The sequence below is a fragment of the Polypterus senegalus genome, chromosome 5 (assembly GCF_016835505.1).
Source record: "Polypterus senegalus isolate Bchr_013 chromosome 5, ASM1683550v1, whole genome shotgun sequence".
NCBI lineage: Eukaryota > Metazoa > Chordata > Cladistia > Polypteriformes > Polypteridae > Polypterus > Polypterus senegalus.
The window spans coordinates 680,001-697,967 of record NC_053158.1 but is presented as its reverse complement, the minus strand read 5'-3'; the positions used below and the strand labels follow the sequence as shown (position 1 = coordinate 697,967).

Here is a 17,967-nt window from a genome sequence, read left to right as displayed (position 1 = left end):
ACTTCGGGGCTAGTATAGGGTCACCAATACACCTAACCTGTGTGTCTTTTGGACCGTGGAAAGAAACTGGAGCACCGGAGGAAACCCAGATGAACAAAGGGAGAACATGCAAACTCCACACAGAGAGGACCTGGGCTGTGATCTCCGGTGTCACCCACTTGCAAGACAAAGAGACTCACAAATGGAAGGTCTAACAAGCGCTTGTTTCTTCTTGTTTGTTTTTTAGACCTCGTGGTCCTTTTGTTTCAACACACACTCATAAAGGTGACAAAGTGGCTCCCTAAAGATCCATCTGCATGAAGGTTTCAGAACGTTCCTTTATTTCCTCACATCTGTAACTGCCTCCATAAACAGCCATGAAGACACCATAACAGAGTTGTGAAACAGCAATGGCTTCATAATTTCAAAAGGGCAATAACACAAAGTTCAGGTGTTCTTCTGCATCCTGCCAGGTTTGCCTACTGGTTTTGCCCACATATTAAAGACCTCTTCAACACTCAATGAACCTCTACTATAACTAAGCTCTTTTTGGTTAGAGAAACTACACAACCCAGTGAAGCGCCATTACAGACCCAGGATTTTTAAGAGTGTGGTTAGAATTTGAAAAGGTGTTAAGTGTGTGACTGAACATTCCAGAAGCCCTACAGGTAATCGCCACGCTCAGCAGGTTCATCTTTGAAGGACAGGTGTCTGGACGGGCCAAACTCCACCGTGGAGCTTCACCCGAAACTGCCAGGCTCGGGAGGTTCGGCTGCGGTCTGTGAACTGCTTAGTCGAGATGCTGAGATCGTGGGACGCCTGCTCGTGCTCGGATTTCCATCTCGTTCTCTGTTAACTTTTGATGTTTGCACCTTCTAGTCATTCTTGTACTGTATTCAGTATGACGTGCTTGGGATAATTAATTTAACAATGACGCTTACTGCATTTCTAACGGCCGCAGCCTCGCATAGAAATCCTTACTACGGTGGGGTTTACGAGGAACGGCCACATGAGACGGGGATGCGCGCTCCACTCGCACGAAATCTTCAGCTCCACATTCGGGCGCGCGGACAGGGGGCGTGCCTCACTAGCGCCGAGATCAGCTGGGCGCGGGCCACGTGATTCGGTGTCAAAGGTCACCGCCACCACAATGGAGCTCTCCGAGCTGGTGCTGCAAGGGCTGCGGCTTCTAGCCGAGCCTGAGCCCTTCGATAGCCGCACGTACGCGGCCTTTGTTCAGATCGCCTTCCGTGGCCTCGTCTCTCCGGAACTCGACGCCGCACTGCTCGGTGAGGCGGATGTCTTTGTGCTTCGTTTCAGCTCCGGCTGATCGGCCTCGTCGATGCGCGAAGCAGTCTTTGTGAGCTCACACGGCTGGGCCCCAAATCCCCGGGCGCAGTTAACTTGACTGACCAACCCAGAGAAAAGCGCAGCCGAGAACCTGCGGCGGGTTAGACTGGCCGTCTAGAAGGAATAAATCGGTGACGCGCGTGCGCCTGGGCGGATCGACGTAAGGCAGAGCGGCGCTGCTCTTGCGTGTCCCGAGAAGCCCATGCTCCGTTGTCACCATCAGACCGCACACACACACACACACACGTACGTCATATCTCATGTGTGACAGCATACGCTACAAACAGCGGCTGTGTCATGGCAACACATCAAAAACGGGCTCGGGGATCACAGCAGCCGCTCATTTTCTCAAGACGACATTTACATGTTAAGACAAAGTCGGGCTTGGTAGCTGAAGTCCTCCGTGGCACATGTGTGCAGGGGGAGGGCCCTTTTAATGAGGTGTATCGTGGAAGGGCCGCGCAAGGGGTGATTTTCTGCGCCCGCTTCATCTCAAACACCCTCATGGCTGTGCACGCAGACATAACGGCTTCGGAGCTGAAATGGCACAACCTCGGGTGCGCTTATTTTAAGGCAGGCACGTCTGGAAATGCTTTTGTCATATCGGCATGGTTTACTCTTTTGTAGGCGACCCCTTGTTAAAGCACGTCGCCCCGACGATGTTACACCAGTGTCACGTCGCCGCCACAACCTGCATCGTGGAATTTGCCAAAGTGAATGCGGACAAGTCGACCATCGGGTAAAGTTCAGCGGCTACGGGACTGCATGCCATGGACGTCCTTAAGAGTGGTAACTTGTCACAGTGGCTGTCATCGTTTCCTTTTTCAGAGCCTTCCTTGAAGACTGCAAGTTTGATGGAGACAGAATTGACATTTTTTACGAGGAGTACCAGGTACAGTGTGGTGTTTGCTTTTGACAATTCCGTCCGAGGCGCCGATGTGGTGAAACTTCACAGCTGAGGGCTCGCGTCACGCGTTTAGGGGTCCGCCGGATGGGACGGGCGCTTCCTGACGTGCTGCTTGTTTTGTCTCCGTTTGCAGAAAAACAAATTAAAGGTGGAAGGCTTGCTAGGAAGGTGAGTTGATTTGTACTTGTTCTTCATTTGCAGAAATGGCATTCTTAAAATGCACCAGCGTGGTAAATGACAGGCACTTTAATGTGGCACCTGATTTTATTCATTCTAATATATAGAGATATAATATATAATTCTTGATGGGTTTAACTAGTAATTTCGAAATCCATACCTTGTTTACATGTCATTCAGTGATAGTGTTTGACAAACGTTTAATAAGTGTGTTAAAAATTGTAATATTAGGCACGGTTTCCCTTTTTTTTAAAAAATCAGTTTAGGAAGATGTCCGCCGCACGTCTGCGATGTCACTTGGCGTCTGGATTATCAGATCAAGGTATGCGTTTATATTGATTATCAAATAATGGAAGGACAACCAGAAAACCGAACTGGGCACCTGCTTAACCCTGGGCTCCCTCCTTTTGTTCTCGTTTGTTTAGAACAGCCACGTGCACCGAGTGGACGAGCCCTTCTATCTGATTACACTCCAGTCCGAGGTGAGGTGGCTCGGCTCGTGAGCGCGCTCGCCGCCTGGACGGTCCAAGCAAATGTCTCAATGCTGCTTTTATTTTGCAGAAAAGGATGTCGGAGCCCACGGATGAAATTAGTTTTAGCTGCACGATGGAGCAACTGCAGGTATAACTCAAATGGAAGAGAATCCCGGCTCTTAATTTTAACGAGAGTTTTATATTATTGCTGTGCGCTTCAATGACAGAATGGAGCGACTTGTCTGTGCTTACGGTGCTTTATTACCGAAAATGCCCTTCGCGAAAGGAATGTATTTAGTTTGGTGATTCTGTCCATTGACAACATCAGACTATCGTTGGGGAAAATCCACAATTATGACGTCGTTCGGCGTGCTTTTTAAAATTTCGTTCTCTGTTGCTTGCAGTTTAATATTCGTATGAGTTATAACTAATTAATAATGATGATGAGGATAAATAATAGGAAGTGAAAGAGTGAGGGTTTTAATTTGACGGTGCGTCTGGCAACTTCAGAGGTTTTTATACGCGAGAGCAAAATATTATAATATAATAATAAAAATGATTATTATTATTGGAAGTTGAGAGCATACAATGAGACACCCAACACACGACAAGCCATTAGTAGTAAGAAGAAGATGAAGAATAGCACTTTATTTATCCCCAGATGGAAGTTTAATAAATTATTATTAGTAGTAGTATTAATAGTGATAATATAACAAAATAAGTATTATTGTTGTTATCATCACCATGACGAAGAAAAGCCTTGTCAGTCCATAAATAACTAAAAAGGGAAAAAAAAAAAAACTGACCTGGCAGGCACAGTGAGGCTTTATAAATATTAAATTTTTTAAGTACTCGTATATTTTGCTAATTATAGTAGAAACTTACAGCGTGTGTGTATAATATATCTGTACGTATATGTATTTTAATATTTATATATATATATAATATAAATGTGTGTGTTTAATTATATTTATATAAAAAACTAAAAGCGGCCTGCACTTCAGTGACTTGGTTTGCTTGACTGCATCTCATTTTCGCCGATCTGTTCGGATTTTTCTTCCCCAGTCACTCAGATGGCGGCTTGTCTTTGTTTTTACCAGTTTGGCAAATCGCGAGTCGTTAATCTGCTGTCGCTCCCTAACTCGGTGACTTAACGCGTGTGGCTCACCGTACTTCCAACACAAAGCTCTTCTGGTTTGCCACACTGATCATTCATTTTTCAAAATGTTGACATTCTTTTGTTTTGCAAAAAGAAGAAACAGAAACGCACTTTTGAGAAAGAAACTAAAAATGTTACTTAAAAAGACACCAGTTACTGCCAAATGATTTAAAAAGGCAAACATCTGTCAGTTTTCGTTGTGGAGCACGTCTGCCATATTCCAATGTAACAAATAATATAAGATGTGAAACACGGGGGCAAATCAAATTTGGTTTTTAAAATTCTCAATGTCTGTCTGTCTGCCTGCCTGCCTTTCGAAATTAAACTCGGAAGTTCCTAAATTATGTTGACGCTAAGAACCGTTTTACCATCAAAAGTTGAACAGTTTTAGTTTGATAGTCCTGGGGTGGCACTCCGATGCGCCTCCACTTTGTTTGGGGGTTTTGTGTGGAATTTTTTTTTTTCCCCCTGTCAGATGAAAACGGGATTTGTGTTTTCGATTTCCCAGCATGCACTAGCACTGGACCCTACACACTGCATGAACACCACAGACATAAATGGAGGGATCATTTTTTTTCTTTTTTTTTAGTTGTGTGTTATCAGTTTCTTCTTAATTTTTACACAAACTGTTTTATTTTACTAAAACTTTTAAAACGGATGTACTTGGGCTGTAGATGGTCACACTCATTGCATGAATCTTTCTATGAAGCTGAAGAATTTTTAAAACTGAACCAACAGAAATAATTTAAATATCTAGTTAAAAATATTATTTAGGAAAAATGATGTAATTCACAAAATACGTTGTTCTAAATTTTTTAGAATAACAATAGAAACACCGCCATAATAAACTTCGGCCCATGAATACTGCAACCTGATGATAATTTATATTAAAAAAAAATGATAAAAGGAATTGGCATATTAGATGCCAGTTGTTTTAAAATAATTATTTTAATGTAACCAGAATACATGGAAACTTAAGGGCAGATTTCCTACACCTGTTAGAACTTTTTTTACTTCATACGAAGAGCCCGGAATTAGTGAACGAGAAGTGAGGCGCAGGACCCTCGAATGACGACTTGACGTTTTTGGGACAATTTCTTTGTTGACCTGCATGACTTGCACTTTTTTCTAATGATCTTATTAACATTTACTATTAATAATGCTGTTTAAAATTATATAATAAAATATATAATACTAATAATATATAATAAAGTAAAATATATAATAAATATACTAATAGGAATAATTTATTTAAAGGGTTGCCCAATGAATGAAAATGTGAATTCTGCAAATGTCCCATTGTCTCCTTTTTAGCTTGTATTTAAAAAAAAAAAAGCGCCAATTCAGTTGAGTTGATTTATTATATAGCGCCTTTCACCGAGCGCCGCAGACACAGGGCGCTGCGACGAGTTTAAAGGTGAAGTGCAAAAACGACATTTACAAATTCTTAAACACAGAATTAGCGCACGCTAAAAAATATTAGGTGTGTTCGATTTAATTAATTTAACTTATTTGAGATCGAAATGATTGTTTGCTATTAAGTTGTACTTAACTCTTTCTAGTTAGTTCAACTTAAATCTCTTGGATGTTACAATAATAACAAAATGAATGAACGTTGAAATAAAGACCTCTAATTATGTTTGTATGTTATGTTTTTTTTTCTCAACAGAAGCACAAATCCGTTTCAGGGCCTGCTGTCATGACCCGCTTATTTTAGGCTCATCTTACTCAGAAGTAAAACTTTTGTAATCCACAAAACGTGGTGTTCCCATTGTCCCAGCACACAATTAACTTGATTTAACTAAGAATATATTTTTAGTTTTATGTAGACGGCTAACTCAGATTTGTATAATGAACCGCCCCTTTTGTTACAACGCGCTCTACAGAATCTGCACACCTTAACTGGGAAGAAAGTCCAAGCCCTTCGCGATTTATGGCAGTTGATTTTTATTGTGGAAGCCGATTTGATTTTTTAACTTTTTTTTTTTTATATATATATAAATGTTGCCCACCTTACCTCAGAAAATAAGCTTTTTTCTTTGTTTCCAACACATTATAATTAAAAAACTTAATGTAATTAACAACTTCTTATTAACAAACCTCTGCGGTAATGCGGAGCTCCGCGCTCTCAACTAGCCTTCGGTATTCGCACCATTGGCCGCGGTTTTCATTCACACTCGGTAATGAAATCAGGTTTGATTGACTGACTTAAGAAAAATCATATAATAATAAAAATGTGTAATTTAGGGTTAATAAAGGGGACTCGGTTACTTTAATTCTACATGAAGACTTGCATTTAATTTATATGAATTGTTTTGTTTTCTAAACACAAAATGGAGGCATCAACTTTAAAAGGTTTTATTTTAAAAACTAAACTAATTGTATTGATCCACCGTCCATGATTTTATTAACTTAATTTTGAAAGACACCGATTTGTTTAAATGAATTTTGACAAAAATCCTGCAGTCCCGTCAGAGTTTCAATCTTGTTAAACATTACTGTTTTGTATTTTTTTAATTTAGATTTTTCTATATTTTGCACACACAATACAGACAGAGTTTAGGACGCTGATCTGTGTCATTAAGTCGTCGTTCTGCTCGCTTTTTTAAAATGTTGTCTGTCATTACTTCCATATTAATTCTTGGAGAATAACGAGCTTTGTAGGTCGCCTTGGATAAAAAGTCTATAAAGAATAGTAACTAATGTAGTATTAAATTCTTAATTTGGCGTATTTTAATTGTTGCTTGTTTCCTTGTTTTTATTTTAATTGAACAGAAGTTTATATAGAAAGCGTTTATATAAAATATAAATTTTATATAAAATTATAAATATTATCTGAAGAAGGGGCCTGAGTTGCCTCGAAAGCTTGCATATTGTAATCTTTTTAGTTGGCCAATAAAAGGGCTCATTTTGCTTGGCTTATCTCTACATATAAAATATATATAATTTCGAAAGAAAAGTAGTAACGTTTCTTATTTGTATTTATTTAATTTCAGGATTTGCTGGGGAAAATGAAAGACGCCTCAAAAGCTGTGGAAAAGGCCGCTCAAATGTGATGAAGACAAACGGCGCATTTTCATGGACGTTTTTTTTTTTTGTATTAAATTTTATTAAACGGTCCAGTTTTGTATCGATGCTGTGAAAACAACACTGAATTAAAAGCACATAAAATGTTTTGTAAAACGAGCAGCTCTCGAGTTTTATTCCACATTGTGTCTCTCTGTCTGAATTCCACAAAATGAATAAAATTCAAATCCCATGTCCAACATCAAGCGGGCTTCGAGTGTGGAGTCCTTTTTAAATATTTGACTCCATTTTGTGAGCCCGAAGGAAATGAATTTGAAGGAAACGCGAAGAAAAAAAGATGTGCGGCATTCGTGAAAGGTGGTCCTGGAGCCGCAGCACCCGCCGCGTTTGAAACCACAACGTGCCGAACCGGGGAGGGGGGGGGCTTGTTTTTTTTGTGCCCCCGGTCGCGTTGCTTTTGAAGCTGCCAACAGACAGTCCCCGATTATGTCGCGTTCGTTTCACCGGGGATGGGGGGGTCCGGTGTTTTAAATATTTATTGATGTATTTATTTGTTTATTCGCGCTGCGGCGCCAACGACTGAATGACATCCCAAAGATTTTCGATCCCAGGAAAGGCTTCACGAAGTGCCACGGTGCCCGTTTGAGCACAATGTGCTCCCACCTCTTCCACGAGCTGACTTTTCATTTTTGCAGTTTTTCGAGGTCGCCGTGTCTTTTGAGAGTTTGTGGCGTGAGGGGCTTGCCTGTATTTTATTTTTATTATTTTATTTTTTTACTCTTTCTCGTTGCAGCCCGCGAGGGGCGGCACCGTTCGTCTAACGGGAGTCGCCTCCAAGGGAGGGTGCGGCGGTGGCCGGTGCGCTGGCCTCGGATTCCACCGACACTAATTCCCAGGCCACCCTTAAGGAATGAGAGCACGTGACCGCGCGGGGCGGTCGAACTACGAGCCATTTTGGGGACGGTGTCAGTTTCCAGTGAACCTTCGGCGTTGCATTTTTCAAACAACTGAAGTGGAGGCGAACGAGACGCCGAAGGGAGCGCTGCGGCCGGCGGCTCCGCGCGTACGGGCAATCGGAGCAGGTTTCGGCGGCCCTGTGGCACGGCGAGGCAGGCTTGGCGAGGCACCGCGGCGCATAAAGAAGGTCTTTTTGGAAGTACGAGGGAGAGGTGCCGAGTGCCGCCGCTGTGCCCTCATTGCAACTGACAGCCGCGTCTGCACTCATTCAAGATGGCCGCTTGGCTCGCATTCGTTTTCTGCTGATCCGCTTTGAAGTTTCATTGTTTGAAAGGAACCGGCGGGCGAAACGGGAGCCCAGTCGCCGGGTACGTATGCTCTAAACGGTCCTCTTACCAATCGCCGAGGTACGGGCGGGCCTGGGGCGCGACAATCGCTTGTTTGTTTGGCTTTCTGTGGCCGCGGCCCCCACGGGCTCCCCTCGGTTCGTGCTCGCCTCTACGCTGTCGCCGCCGCCGCACGAGCTTTTCAAATTGAGTTAATTTCTCCGAGGGCGATGGGGCTACCGGGCTGCTGCCTTCTGAAGCCGATGCACCGGTCTTCCCTCTGTCGTTTTGCTGTGGAAGATCCGCGCCTGGTGGCGAGGGGTTCTCAGTATTTTTGGTGAAAGTCGGGCGCTCGGCGCGTATTGGAGCGGCATGGCTGAAGTGCTGCGAGCAGCTGTCGAATAAACAGCTCGCATGCCTCGCTTCCCGTCAACGAATCGCCCCCAAATTATAGAGGCGGGATCCGTGTGAAGTGAGGGACACGACCCCGAGTTCGCATTCCGGCGACGACGGTCCGTCCGCTTTTTTCGAACTTAAATTAGGCGGACAGTCCAACGAAAGTCGCCGTTAAAAATGGCGATCGGACCCAGTGACGTGCTGTCCGCAATTCTTTTTTTTCGTTAATCAAGTGTCATTCTCGAAACGGGGCTGCCAGAAAACGGCGACCACCGTGAACGAAGCCGCTACGCGCGTCTCGGGTGCCATCAGCACGAGGGCTCATGGAGCGGACCCGTCGACGGGCTGCTGCCATTGTGTGCACACAACTTTCTCATATGCGCTTCTACTTCGGAGCTATGATTTATGACAAGTGGCTGCACGGTGCGCCCATTCAGAGCCGCTTCACGAAGCTTCGAGTCGGCGGGCTGCTGTCACCTCACGGTATGGACACTTGGCACAGGTGCCGGTGGTCGCCATCCCGGGGAACGAGGACTTTTTTTTTTTTTTAAAACTAATTGTAGAAAGAGAGAATTCGAATAGAATGGCGAGCCGAGCTTCGCTTTCTAAGAATTCCAGTTTGGAAAAATCTCGGGATGCGTGTGGATGAGACAAGTTTGGCCAAATCCACAAGTGCTTGGTTGGGGGGGCTTTCGAGACACGCCTTGCTGTTCAATCCACCCAGAAGCCCCTCGAGCCGTTTACGCGTGTTCGGTCCAGGAGGCGCTTCGTTCTCCGTGACAGACCCGTAGGTTTCCTTTTTTAATTTCGGTCCGCACAGCAAATGTTCGTATAAAGCGCTTTGTGGTGGGCGTGACGCGCACTCGACCGAATAACGGGTCTTCAATGGCACTTTACTGGTTTGTGTGGTTCCTCGACAAAGACCCTTTTCATTCCGACACGGGCTGCTTGTATCCGTTTGGTTCCTTGGACTTTATAAAAAGGTTCCTAATTTGTGGACCCACAGAAATCTTTTATGTTATGTAGGCGCAGCGGTGAAGGCTTTCAGGTTGTAGGTACAAATCCCGCTGCCGCCATTGTGTGACCCTGAGAAAGTCACTTCACTTTAAATTAGAGTTAAGACAAAAAAAAAAAATCTCAAATGTAAGTCGCTTTGAAAAATTGGGTCCGATAAATTAATAAGTAAGAAGACTGACGGGTTCGAGGAAACTTGAATTTAGTCCTTGGTATTTATTGAGTCCTTTGGAAATCGGGAACATATTGGATTTTCACAAATCATCATCTCGTCGCCATTGATGTATATAATTAGATCTCCCCTTTAGGAGGATGGTCTCCCCGTGGCTCTTCTGTCAAGAAACACATTGGCTCTTTAATTTTTATGAGTGCAGTCTGAACTAAGCGTGTCCGATTCAGCGCACGCATGTCTTCTCCTCATTAATGGCGTTTCGTGGTGCTTTACGGGGTTGTGTGGCAATTTTTCATTTTGGGAAGTCGTCTTTGCATATGAAGTTGGGTCTTTCTGCTTTGAAAAGACATCCTAATATTTAAAAAAAAAAAAAAAAATCTGAAATCTTTAATGTATGGTATAGGCTACCACTAACGGATTCAGTAACCCCGAACTCGGCCTGTGCTAATGCATGCAGCGGGACTCCTGTAAAAAAATCGGGATTCTTTAATATGTCACAAATCTGTCGCCATCTATTTATGCGTATTTATTATATGGAGCCTGTGACTAATCTAAATAAATGAAGCATCACGTGGAGGAGAGTTTGGTGATTCCCCCATGACGTCACTCTGAAGACCCACCCTGGCACCTGTAAGCAGGCGGCGTGGCACAAGGGTGAAGGCGTTGGACTTCAGACCCCGCTCATTATGGAGTGAGACCCTGCTGCCGGTGCTGAGATAAAATAAAACAAGACAAAAAGTGGAGCTAATTGTATTGTAAATGGTTTTGAATCAAACGTACGCCTAATAATAATAGTACGCCTAATAATAATATGATTTCAAGCGGTGACATTTCTTAGCTGCCAAGGCCACGTTTGTCAGTTTAAAAAAAAATGCTCGTATATGAAGCCTCTGACCGGGTTGACATTCCGTGGACTTGCGGCTGCACTAAAGCAGAAAGTGGCCGATTTTGAAATGGGCTTGGACGGCAGTGGGTTTTGGTGGGCTTGAGGCCAAGGTGTGTTTATTTCGTTTTTGTTTGCGTTTTCATGGAAGTCTTTTGCTTAATGAAATGTAGGAGACGATTGCACGTGTAACAGTCGTTTGTTCTCCATTATGTGAACATGCAGTATATTGTCCTTGAATACGTAGAAACTGAAACGCGGTTACTCCTGCTTACCAATCTGATTAAACCAATACATTTTAGCGCGAGTTTCAATGGCGACAGGGAGAAATTTAAATAGAACATCGAAGATAGGAAAGAAAGAAAACTGGCTGTGCATGGAATCCCGTTACGATCTGGGAAGGGGAGACCCCGGTTTGAAGTAACATGCCCACCCTGTGTGTCCCGCGCTCGGAGGGTCCACTTTACACCCGCGAGCAGGCGGTCGCCGCCGATTTCCAGCCGCGGTTCCTCCGCCGCTTCGCTCCAGTTTCATTCTTTGGCAAAATGCCAACTGTAACCTAAGTTGCTATAGCAACGGTAAGAATGACCGTGTTTGGGCACCCGTGGACGTCAGCGCCCCGTCTTTCGCGCATTTCACACGGGCTGCGGAGCGCTGCTGCGCGTGGAGGGTTCGGGTGGCCCCGGGGCGCCTCCTCGGCGGACGTTCTGAATGTGCGTGCGGAATTGAAGGACGCCGTCGCCACGTCGGCCAGCTTCACTCATGACTCTGCGTCTCCCGTTAATTTCGGCTCGTGAGGGATTACCGTCCGACTATTTCAGTTTGTAAAGACCGTCATCCGAAAGCTTGAAAGGACGAAGATGACGCCTCACTGTCTGGCGTTGCGTTAGGAGGTGCAGGATCTCCTCCGAGCGAGTAGAGCCGTGGAAGGCGTCTCTCCGAGGCTCACATCGCCAAGTGGTCGCCTCTCGGGCTCGCTTCATTCCCCGCTCTCTTCTCCTGCTGTCACCCAGCCACCTAAAGTCACTCATCCTTTTGTGTTTGTACCCCAGGCTTCCCCCCGGCGCCTCCAGCCAACGCCATGCATCGAACCACACGGATCAAGATAACGGAGCTGAATCCGCACCTGATGTGCGTTCTGTGCGGCGGGTACTTCATAGACGCGACGACCATCATCGAGTGCCTGCACTCCTGTAAGTGACGGACCCCCGTGGGCTTCGGGGAGGAAAGTTGAAAGTTGACGACCTCTGCTCTGCTCTGCCGTGACGTGTTGTCTTGTTTCCTTTCCCTTCCAGTTTGTAAAACGTGTATTGTCGGCTATTTGGAGACCAGCAAGTACTGTCCGATCTGCGACGTGCAGGTGCACAAGACGAGGCCTCTTCATAACATCAGGTAAGGAGGGATGGATGATTGAACGGCAGAGAGTTTAGACCGCCCAGCATCTCGTGGGTTTGCACTTGTCTCTCATTAGATGCTGGGAGTGTGTTAAGTCCTCGGATTGTCGCCTGCAAAGGGAAATCTAAAAGTGAGTGTCTGCTGTCGTTTTAGGTCGGACAAAACTCTACAAGACATCGTCTATAAATTAGTGCCGGGACTCTTCAAAAGTAAGAACCTGCAAATTGTCATCTTAACCAGCAGGAGTGCTTGTGTAATTGAGGACTTGCCTCCCATCTTTATTTTATTTTGTCCTGTTGTGTTTAGATGAGATGAAACGAAGACGCGATTTCTATGCTGCTCACCCTTCTGCGGATGGTAAAGTAACAAAATCTGATTCTGTGCACTGCTTGGGTTTGGGCTTGTCAAAAAAATCAGAGACACCCCTTTATAGATTTGAGGGGGCCGAGTCCACAACTGGCCTGTCACGTCCATTCTGAGAGATGGTGGGCTACCATGAAAAGACACTAAATGGGGGGATAAAAAGTAATATGTTTGTTTATTCAGACATGAAAAATAATCGAATGATTTTAAACGTAATTTTTACTTACAGGGAGACGTCACGAGGTGCTGTGGGTTTTGTTATTTTTCTCCCTTCAAATCCTCTGAAGGTGTCCGCTAATATGGAGCGGCTCCACCGTAACCTCTGAGGGATGTCCTGGCAGACCCTCTTCACAAACTCGCAACATAAACCGCCGTCAGTTGTGCCACACGCTCCCATTCCATCACGGGCAGATGGCTTCATGCCAGCCTGCAGTCCCGGTGTGGGCAGAATGACATTCAGGTGCATCCACTCCGTGTGTTTGACTGACTTCTGTTAGCCTAAAGTCATTTATTTTAACTTGAAATGAATTAATTAGGCAACTAAACAAATAAAAAAAAGAGTGTAATTCATTGAGAGAATTTTAAATTTATTGAGATGTTGGGTGCAATTAATATTTAAATACTCCTTTATACTCGGTCAGCGCCGGCCATTAGGAATATGGAAGACTTGTACCGTTTATTTTGGATGGTTGCACCTTTTGTGTAAAGTTAACATTAGTCATGCGGGTGTAAGGGAGGCAGAGGCCTTTGTGGTGTGCGGTGGGCAATAAGTTTGCTGGGGTGGGGGGGCTACCATAAATCAGCTCCCACAACCACACCAACCCCCCCCACGCTTGGTTAAAAAATAAAATCGTAAAAGTCTCAAAACTTTCTTTGTAGCTCTAAAAAAACACAGAGACCCCTGAAACTGCAAAGCAACAAAGGAGGCCCTCTTAATGCAACTCGCAGGATAGTCGCGTACAGAAATCTCGTTTACGTGAATTACATTCAATTGTGTGCAGCGAATTTGGGAAAACTGTGATGTAAATATTTCAAAAAGTGTTCATTTTGAGGGCGGCTGACTTAAGACAAAAGCAAGTGAAGACAATAATCCCCCCCCCACCGAGTCTGATGACGCTTCTGTCGAAAAGAGCAGAACTGATTGGCTTTATCTCAATGTGATTTGATTGGCTTAATGTGAAATCTGAGAGTTATGTCTTAGTAAATAGAAAAAGCTGCAAAATATCAGCAAACCTGGTTACTTTATACCTTAAATTAGTTAAATAAGTGCACGTTCATCACCGACTGCTCCCATGTACTTGTTATCCAAATGTGAGCGTAGCAAACAGAATTGTAAAGCATCATCATCATCATAATACATTTTATGTAGATAAGGCCTTCCCAGTGCTCACAGCGCCGTATTGCACTCACTTTAATAATTAAATCGAAGCTCATTGGCTGTACGTTTACGGTAAACCCCTGACGAGTACAGTCGCTGGTCCAATCTCTCCTATTACTGTGTATTACAATAAAAAGCAACTCTCTATGGTGACTTCCGGGGCCGCAGACTTCCTGAGGTCAAGCAGCACCCTTGTGTTGAGATCCACTCGTTAATCTTTTCAAAAACTCATCTGCTGTGTTGTTACAGTACAAGTAAAAACTCGGAAGCCAATAATTCACTGCTCATTTACATTGAAGTAAAAATGTTAAATAGTGGAGTTTTAAACCGTCTTGAGGAAGGCCTGCCACTCAGCCCAGCAAACTCATCTCATTTGCTCTGCAAAAAACTTTGGTTGTAGTTTAAGGGGCTATTTTTAAATTGAATTAATTGATTTAGCTTTTTAATTTCAATATTCAGTACAATCCCCTAACTTCTCCACATTAGCATCCAGTTGAGTTTTGAATGCCTGTAAAGTCCTCCTGGTCACTTACTGCTCGTGTCCGTCGGTCTCGGCGACTGCCTGACGTTTGTACAAAATCAGACGAGTCCATCAGTGTCCCAGTAGCCTGGATTTGACCTGCAACTCTCATTTTAGGACAGGGGCCCACAGTGCAGCTGGACAGGAAACTTCGCTGTCTTATGACAGAAGATGGCTTGGCTTGTCACGATCATAGGACACAGTTTTCAATGCAGTCACTTATTGTGAAAAATGACACTTAACGCAGCTGAAGTCCTGCCAGGAGTTGAGATTGTAGGTAGGAGGAGAGAAGCCCCTCGACTTGCTCCACGTGGCCGTTGGCCTTTGTATTCTCAAAAAAATTGTTATACACACGAACTCCGATGAGGCCCAAGCTGTGTGGTTTTGGGCAGAGCTTGGGTTTGAAGTTTGCATCTTTGAAAAGCTCCCAGATGTGAAGTCCAACAAAGAGATGCCACTTGTGTGTGTGTGTGTAGTCGTATGTCATGGTGTGATGCTTTTACACATGTACAGTACATTTTAAATAGATCTCTCTCTCTCTCTCTCACACACATACATATACTGTATATATATATATATATATATATATATATATATATGTGTGTGTGTAGATAGATATATATATATAGATATATAAATAGATATAAAATCCTAAGCCCAAAAGTGCAACTATTTTTATGTCATGTTTTTGTCACCCTTTAAAACAGGTTTATTTTCAAACCTCCATATATATGTTTGATGTCATTGTTTTCAGGATGTATTGAACTTTTAATGTGATGTTAAATTTTCAGATTCTTATTCAAAGTTTTGGCTTATAAACTAAAATATAAAAGTCTGTGGTTTTTATTTTTGATCAAGTAAACTTTCTTCCACAAGAACAAACTCTTAAATGAAATGGTCTCTTCATGACACCAGTGTTTGTGTTTCGTGATTTAGTTCGCTGAAGGTCGAGTTACGATGACACATTAAATACCACTTTAGTGATTTTTCCTGTTATTTAAATGAGTTATTATTATTATTATTATTATTTTTTTTTTTTAAGTTTTTGATCTATAAAATTTCAGTTTAAACAAACAGATTGTTTGTTATCTCTTATAAATACTCATAGTGCACCTCAGTTTAATGGGAATACTCCAGTCGGTAAAAGAGTAAATATTTTATTCTCATTTCATGATTTTTACTCCATTAAATAATAATTATTTTTTCCTTTACATATTTATAGAATTTAGTGATTTTTTTTTTTACTCCAATAGTTTTCTTTTGTACATTTCAAGATTTTAGTAATATTCTGGCCACAACTGGGGTTGGGTGCTAAAAGGTGCCTGGGGCTTGGCCCTACTATGTATATAAACCCTATGTCAAGTAATGTGAGGACACTTCTGCCTGAGGTTTCTGACTCCTTCCTCTTGTGTGTTTGTTGCTTTGCTTCAGCCTCAGCCTTAAGTTAAGTTTACAGGACAACGGATGAACCTGACTGTCGTATTTCTGTAAAAACATTCAAACTGAAGCCTCTGTCTTATCTGGACTATCATAAGGCGTTTTTTTTTGCATTCTAAAGTAAATTTTAGGCTATTTTGAAGTATTGAGAGGAGCAGGTGGGGGTGGGGTGCGAGCACAGAGCGAGGGCAACTTTTTTTTTGGTTGTTTCCATCTCTGTTAACATTAAGAACAAGGAAGGCTGCAAATTTTCAGCTCAAAAACCTTCAAATGATGTTCTGGACATGAAAGATCCTTAATGGCGTAAATAAGCGGGATGTGTTTTTCAAAGCTGTGTTTCTTGATACCTTGTGGAGGCCGTTTGCTGCGGTGAAATTCCCATTTCAGGAATGGATTCCGCTCCCTAAATCTATACAGCGGATTGGCTTTGCTTTTCTTGTAATTCTGTGTGGGAGGATCTGAGTGCCGACCTCCGCGTATTCTAAGCTTCTGCTGGAATAAAAATGAATTTACTGCTCCCATGTACTTGTTATCCAAATGTGAGCGTAGCAAACAGAATTGTAAAGCATCATCATCATCATAATACATTTTATGTAGATAAGGCCTTCCCAGTGCTCACAGCGCCGTATTGCACTCACTTTAATAATTAAATCGAAGCTCATTGGCTGTACGTTTACGGTAAACCCCTGACGAGTACAGTCGCTGGTCCAATCTCTCCTATTACTGTGTATTACAATAAAAAGCAACTCTCTATGGTGACTTCCGGGGCCGCAGACTTCCTGAGGTCAAGCAGCACCCTTGTGTTGAGATCCACTCGTTAATCTTTTCAAAAACTCATCTGCTGTGTTGTTACAGTACAAGTAAAAACTCGGAAGCCAATAATTCACTGCTCATTTACATTGAAGTAAAAATGTTAAATAGTGGAGTTTTAAACCGTCTTGAGGAAGGCCTGCCACTCAGCCCAGCAAACTCATCTCATTTGCTCTGCAAAAAACTTTGGTTGTAGTTTAAGGGGCTATTTTTAAATTGAATTAATTGATTTAGCTTTTTAATTTCAATATTCAGTACAATCCCCTAACTTCTCCACATTAGCATCCAGTTGAGTTTTGAATGCCTGTAAAGTCCTCCTGGTCACTTACTGCTCGTGTCCGTCGGTCTCGGCGACTGCCTGACGTTTGTACAAAATCAGACGAGTCCATCAGTGTCCCAGTAGCCTGGATTTGACCTGCAACTCTCATTTTAGGACAGGGGCCCACAGTGCAGCTGGACAGGAAACTCGCTGTCTTATGACAGAAGATGGCTTGGCTTGTCACGATCATAGGACACAGTTTTCAATGCAGTCACTTATTGTGAAAAATGACACTTAACGCAGCTGCTGAAGTCCTGCCAGGAGTTGAGATTGTAGGTAGGAGGAGAGAAGCCCCTCGACTTGCTCCACGTGGCCGTTGGCCTTTGTATTCCCAAAAAAAAAATTGTGATACACCCGAACTCCGATGAGGCCCAAGCTGTGTGGTTTTGGGCAGAGCTTGGGTTTGAAGTTTGCATCTTTGAAAAGCTCCCAGATGTGAAGTCCAACAAAGAGATTCCACTTGTGTGTGTGTGTGTAGTCGTATGTCATGGTGTGATGCTTTTACACATGTACAGTATACTTTAAATAGATCTCTCACTCACTCACACACACACACATATTATGTATGTGTAGATAGATAGATATAAAATCCTAAGCCTAAAAGTGCAACTATTTTATGTCACGTTTTTTGTCACCCTTTAAAACGGGTTTATTTTCAAACCTCCATATATATGTTTGATGTCATTGTTTTCGGAATGTATTGAAATTTTAACGTGTTTTTAAATTATAAACTAAAATATCAAAGTCGTGGCTTTTAATTTCCAGAAGGCTGTGGTTTTTATTTTTGATTGAGTAAACTTTCTTCCATAAGAACAAGCTCTTAAATGAAATGGTCTCTTCATGACACCAATGTTTGTGTTTCGGTGATTTAGTTCGCTGAAGGTCGAGTTACGATGACACATTAAATACCACTTTAGTGATTTTT

At 43.1% G+C, this 17,967-nt stretch overlaps 1 protein-coding gene across 1 annotated transcript in view; it reads left to right on the top strand.

Annotated features, from left to right (window-relative positions):
- Positions 1-1,091: 1,091 nt before the first annotated feature.
- LOC120530064 (polycomb complex protein BMI-1-like) overlaps positions 1,092-17,967 on the top strand; it is a 22,340-nt gene continuing 5,464 nt past the window's right edge. The window contains exons 1-13 of the mRNA XM_039754211.1: positions 1,092-1,268; positions 1,957-2,068; positions 2,158-2,221; positions 2,370-2,404; positions 2,675-2,735; positions 2,839-2,895; positions 2,975-3,034; positions 7,042-7,097; positions 9,029-9,234; positions 11,873-12,013; positions 12,116-12,212; positions 12,369-12,424; positions 12,522-12,572. Coding sequence (XP_039610145.1) covers positions 1,130-1,268; positions 1,957-2,068; positions 2,158-2,221; positions 2,370-2,404; positions 2,675-2,735; positions 2,839-2,895; positions 2,975-3,034; positions 7,042-7,097; positions 9,029-9,234; positions 11,873-12,013; positions 12,116-12,212; positions 12,369-12,424; positions 12,522-12,572 — 1,135 coding nt within the window. The 5' untranslated portion in view covers positions 1,092-1,129. The remainder of the gene's footprint in view (positions 1,269-1,956; positions 2,069-2,157; positions 2,222-2,369; positions 2,405-2,674; positions 2,736-2,838; positions 2,896-2,974; positions 3,035-7,041; positions 7,098-9,028; positions 9,235-11,872; positions 12,014-12,115; positions 12,213-12,368; positions 12,425-12,521; positions 12,573-17,967) is intronic.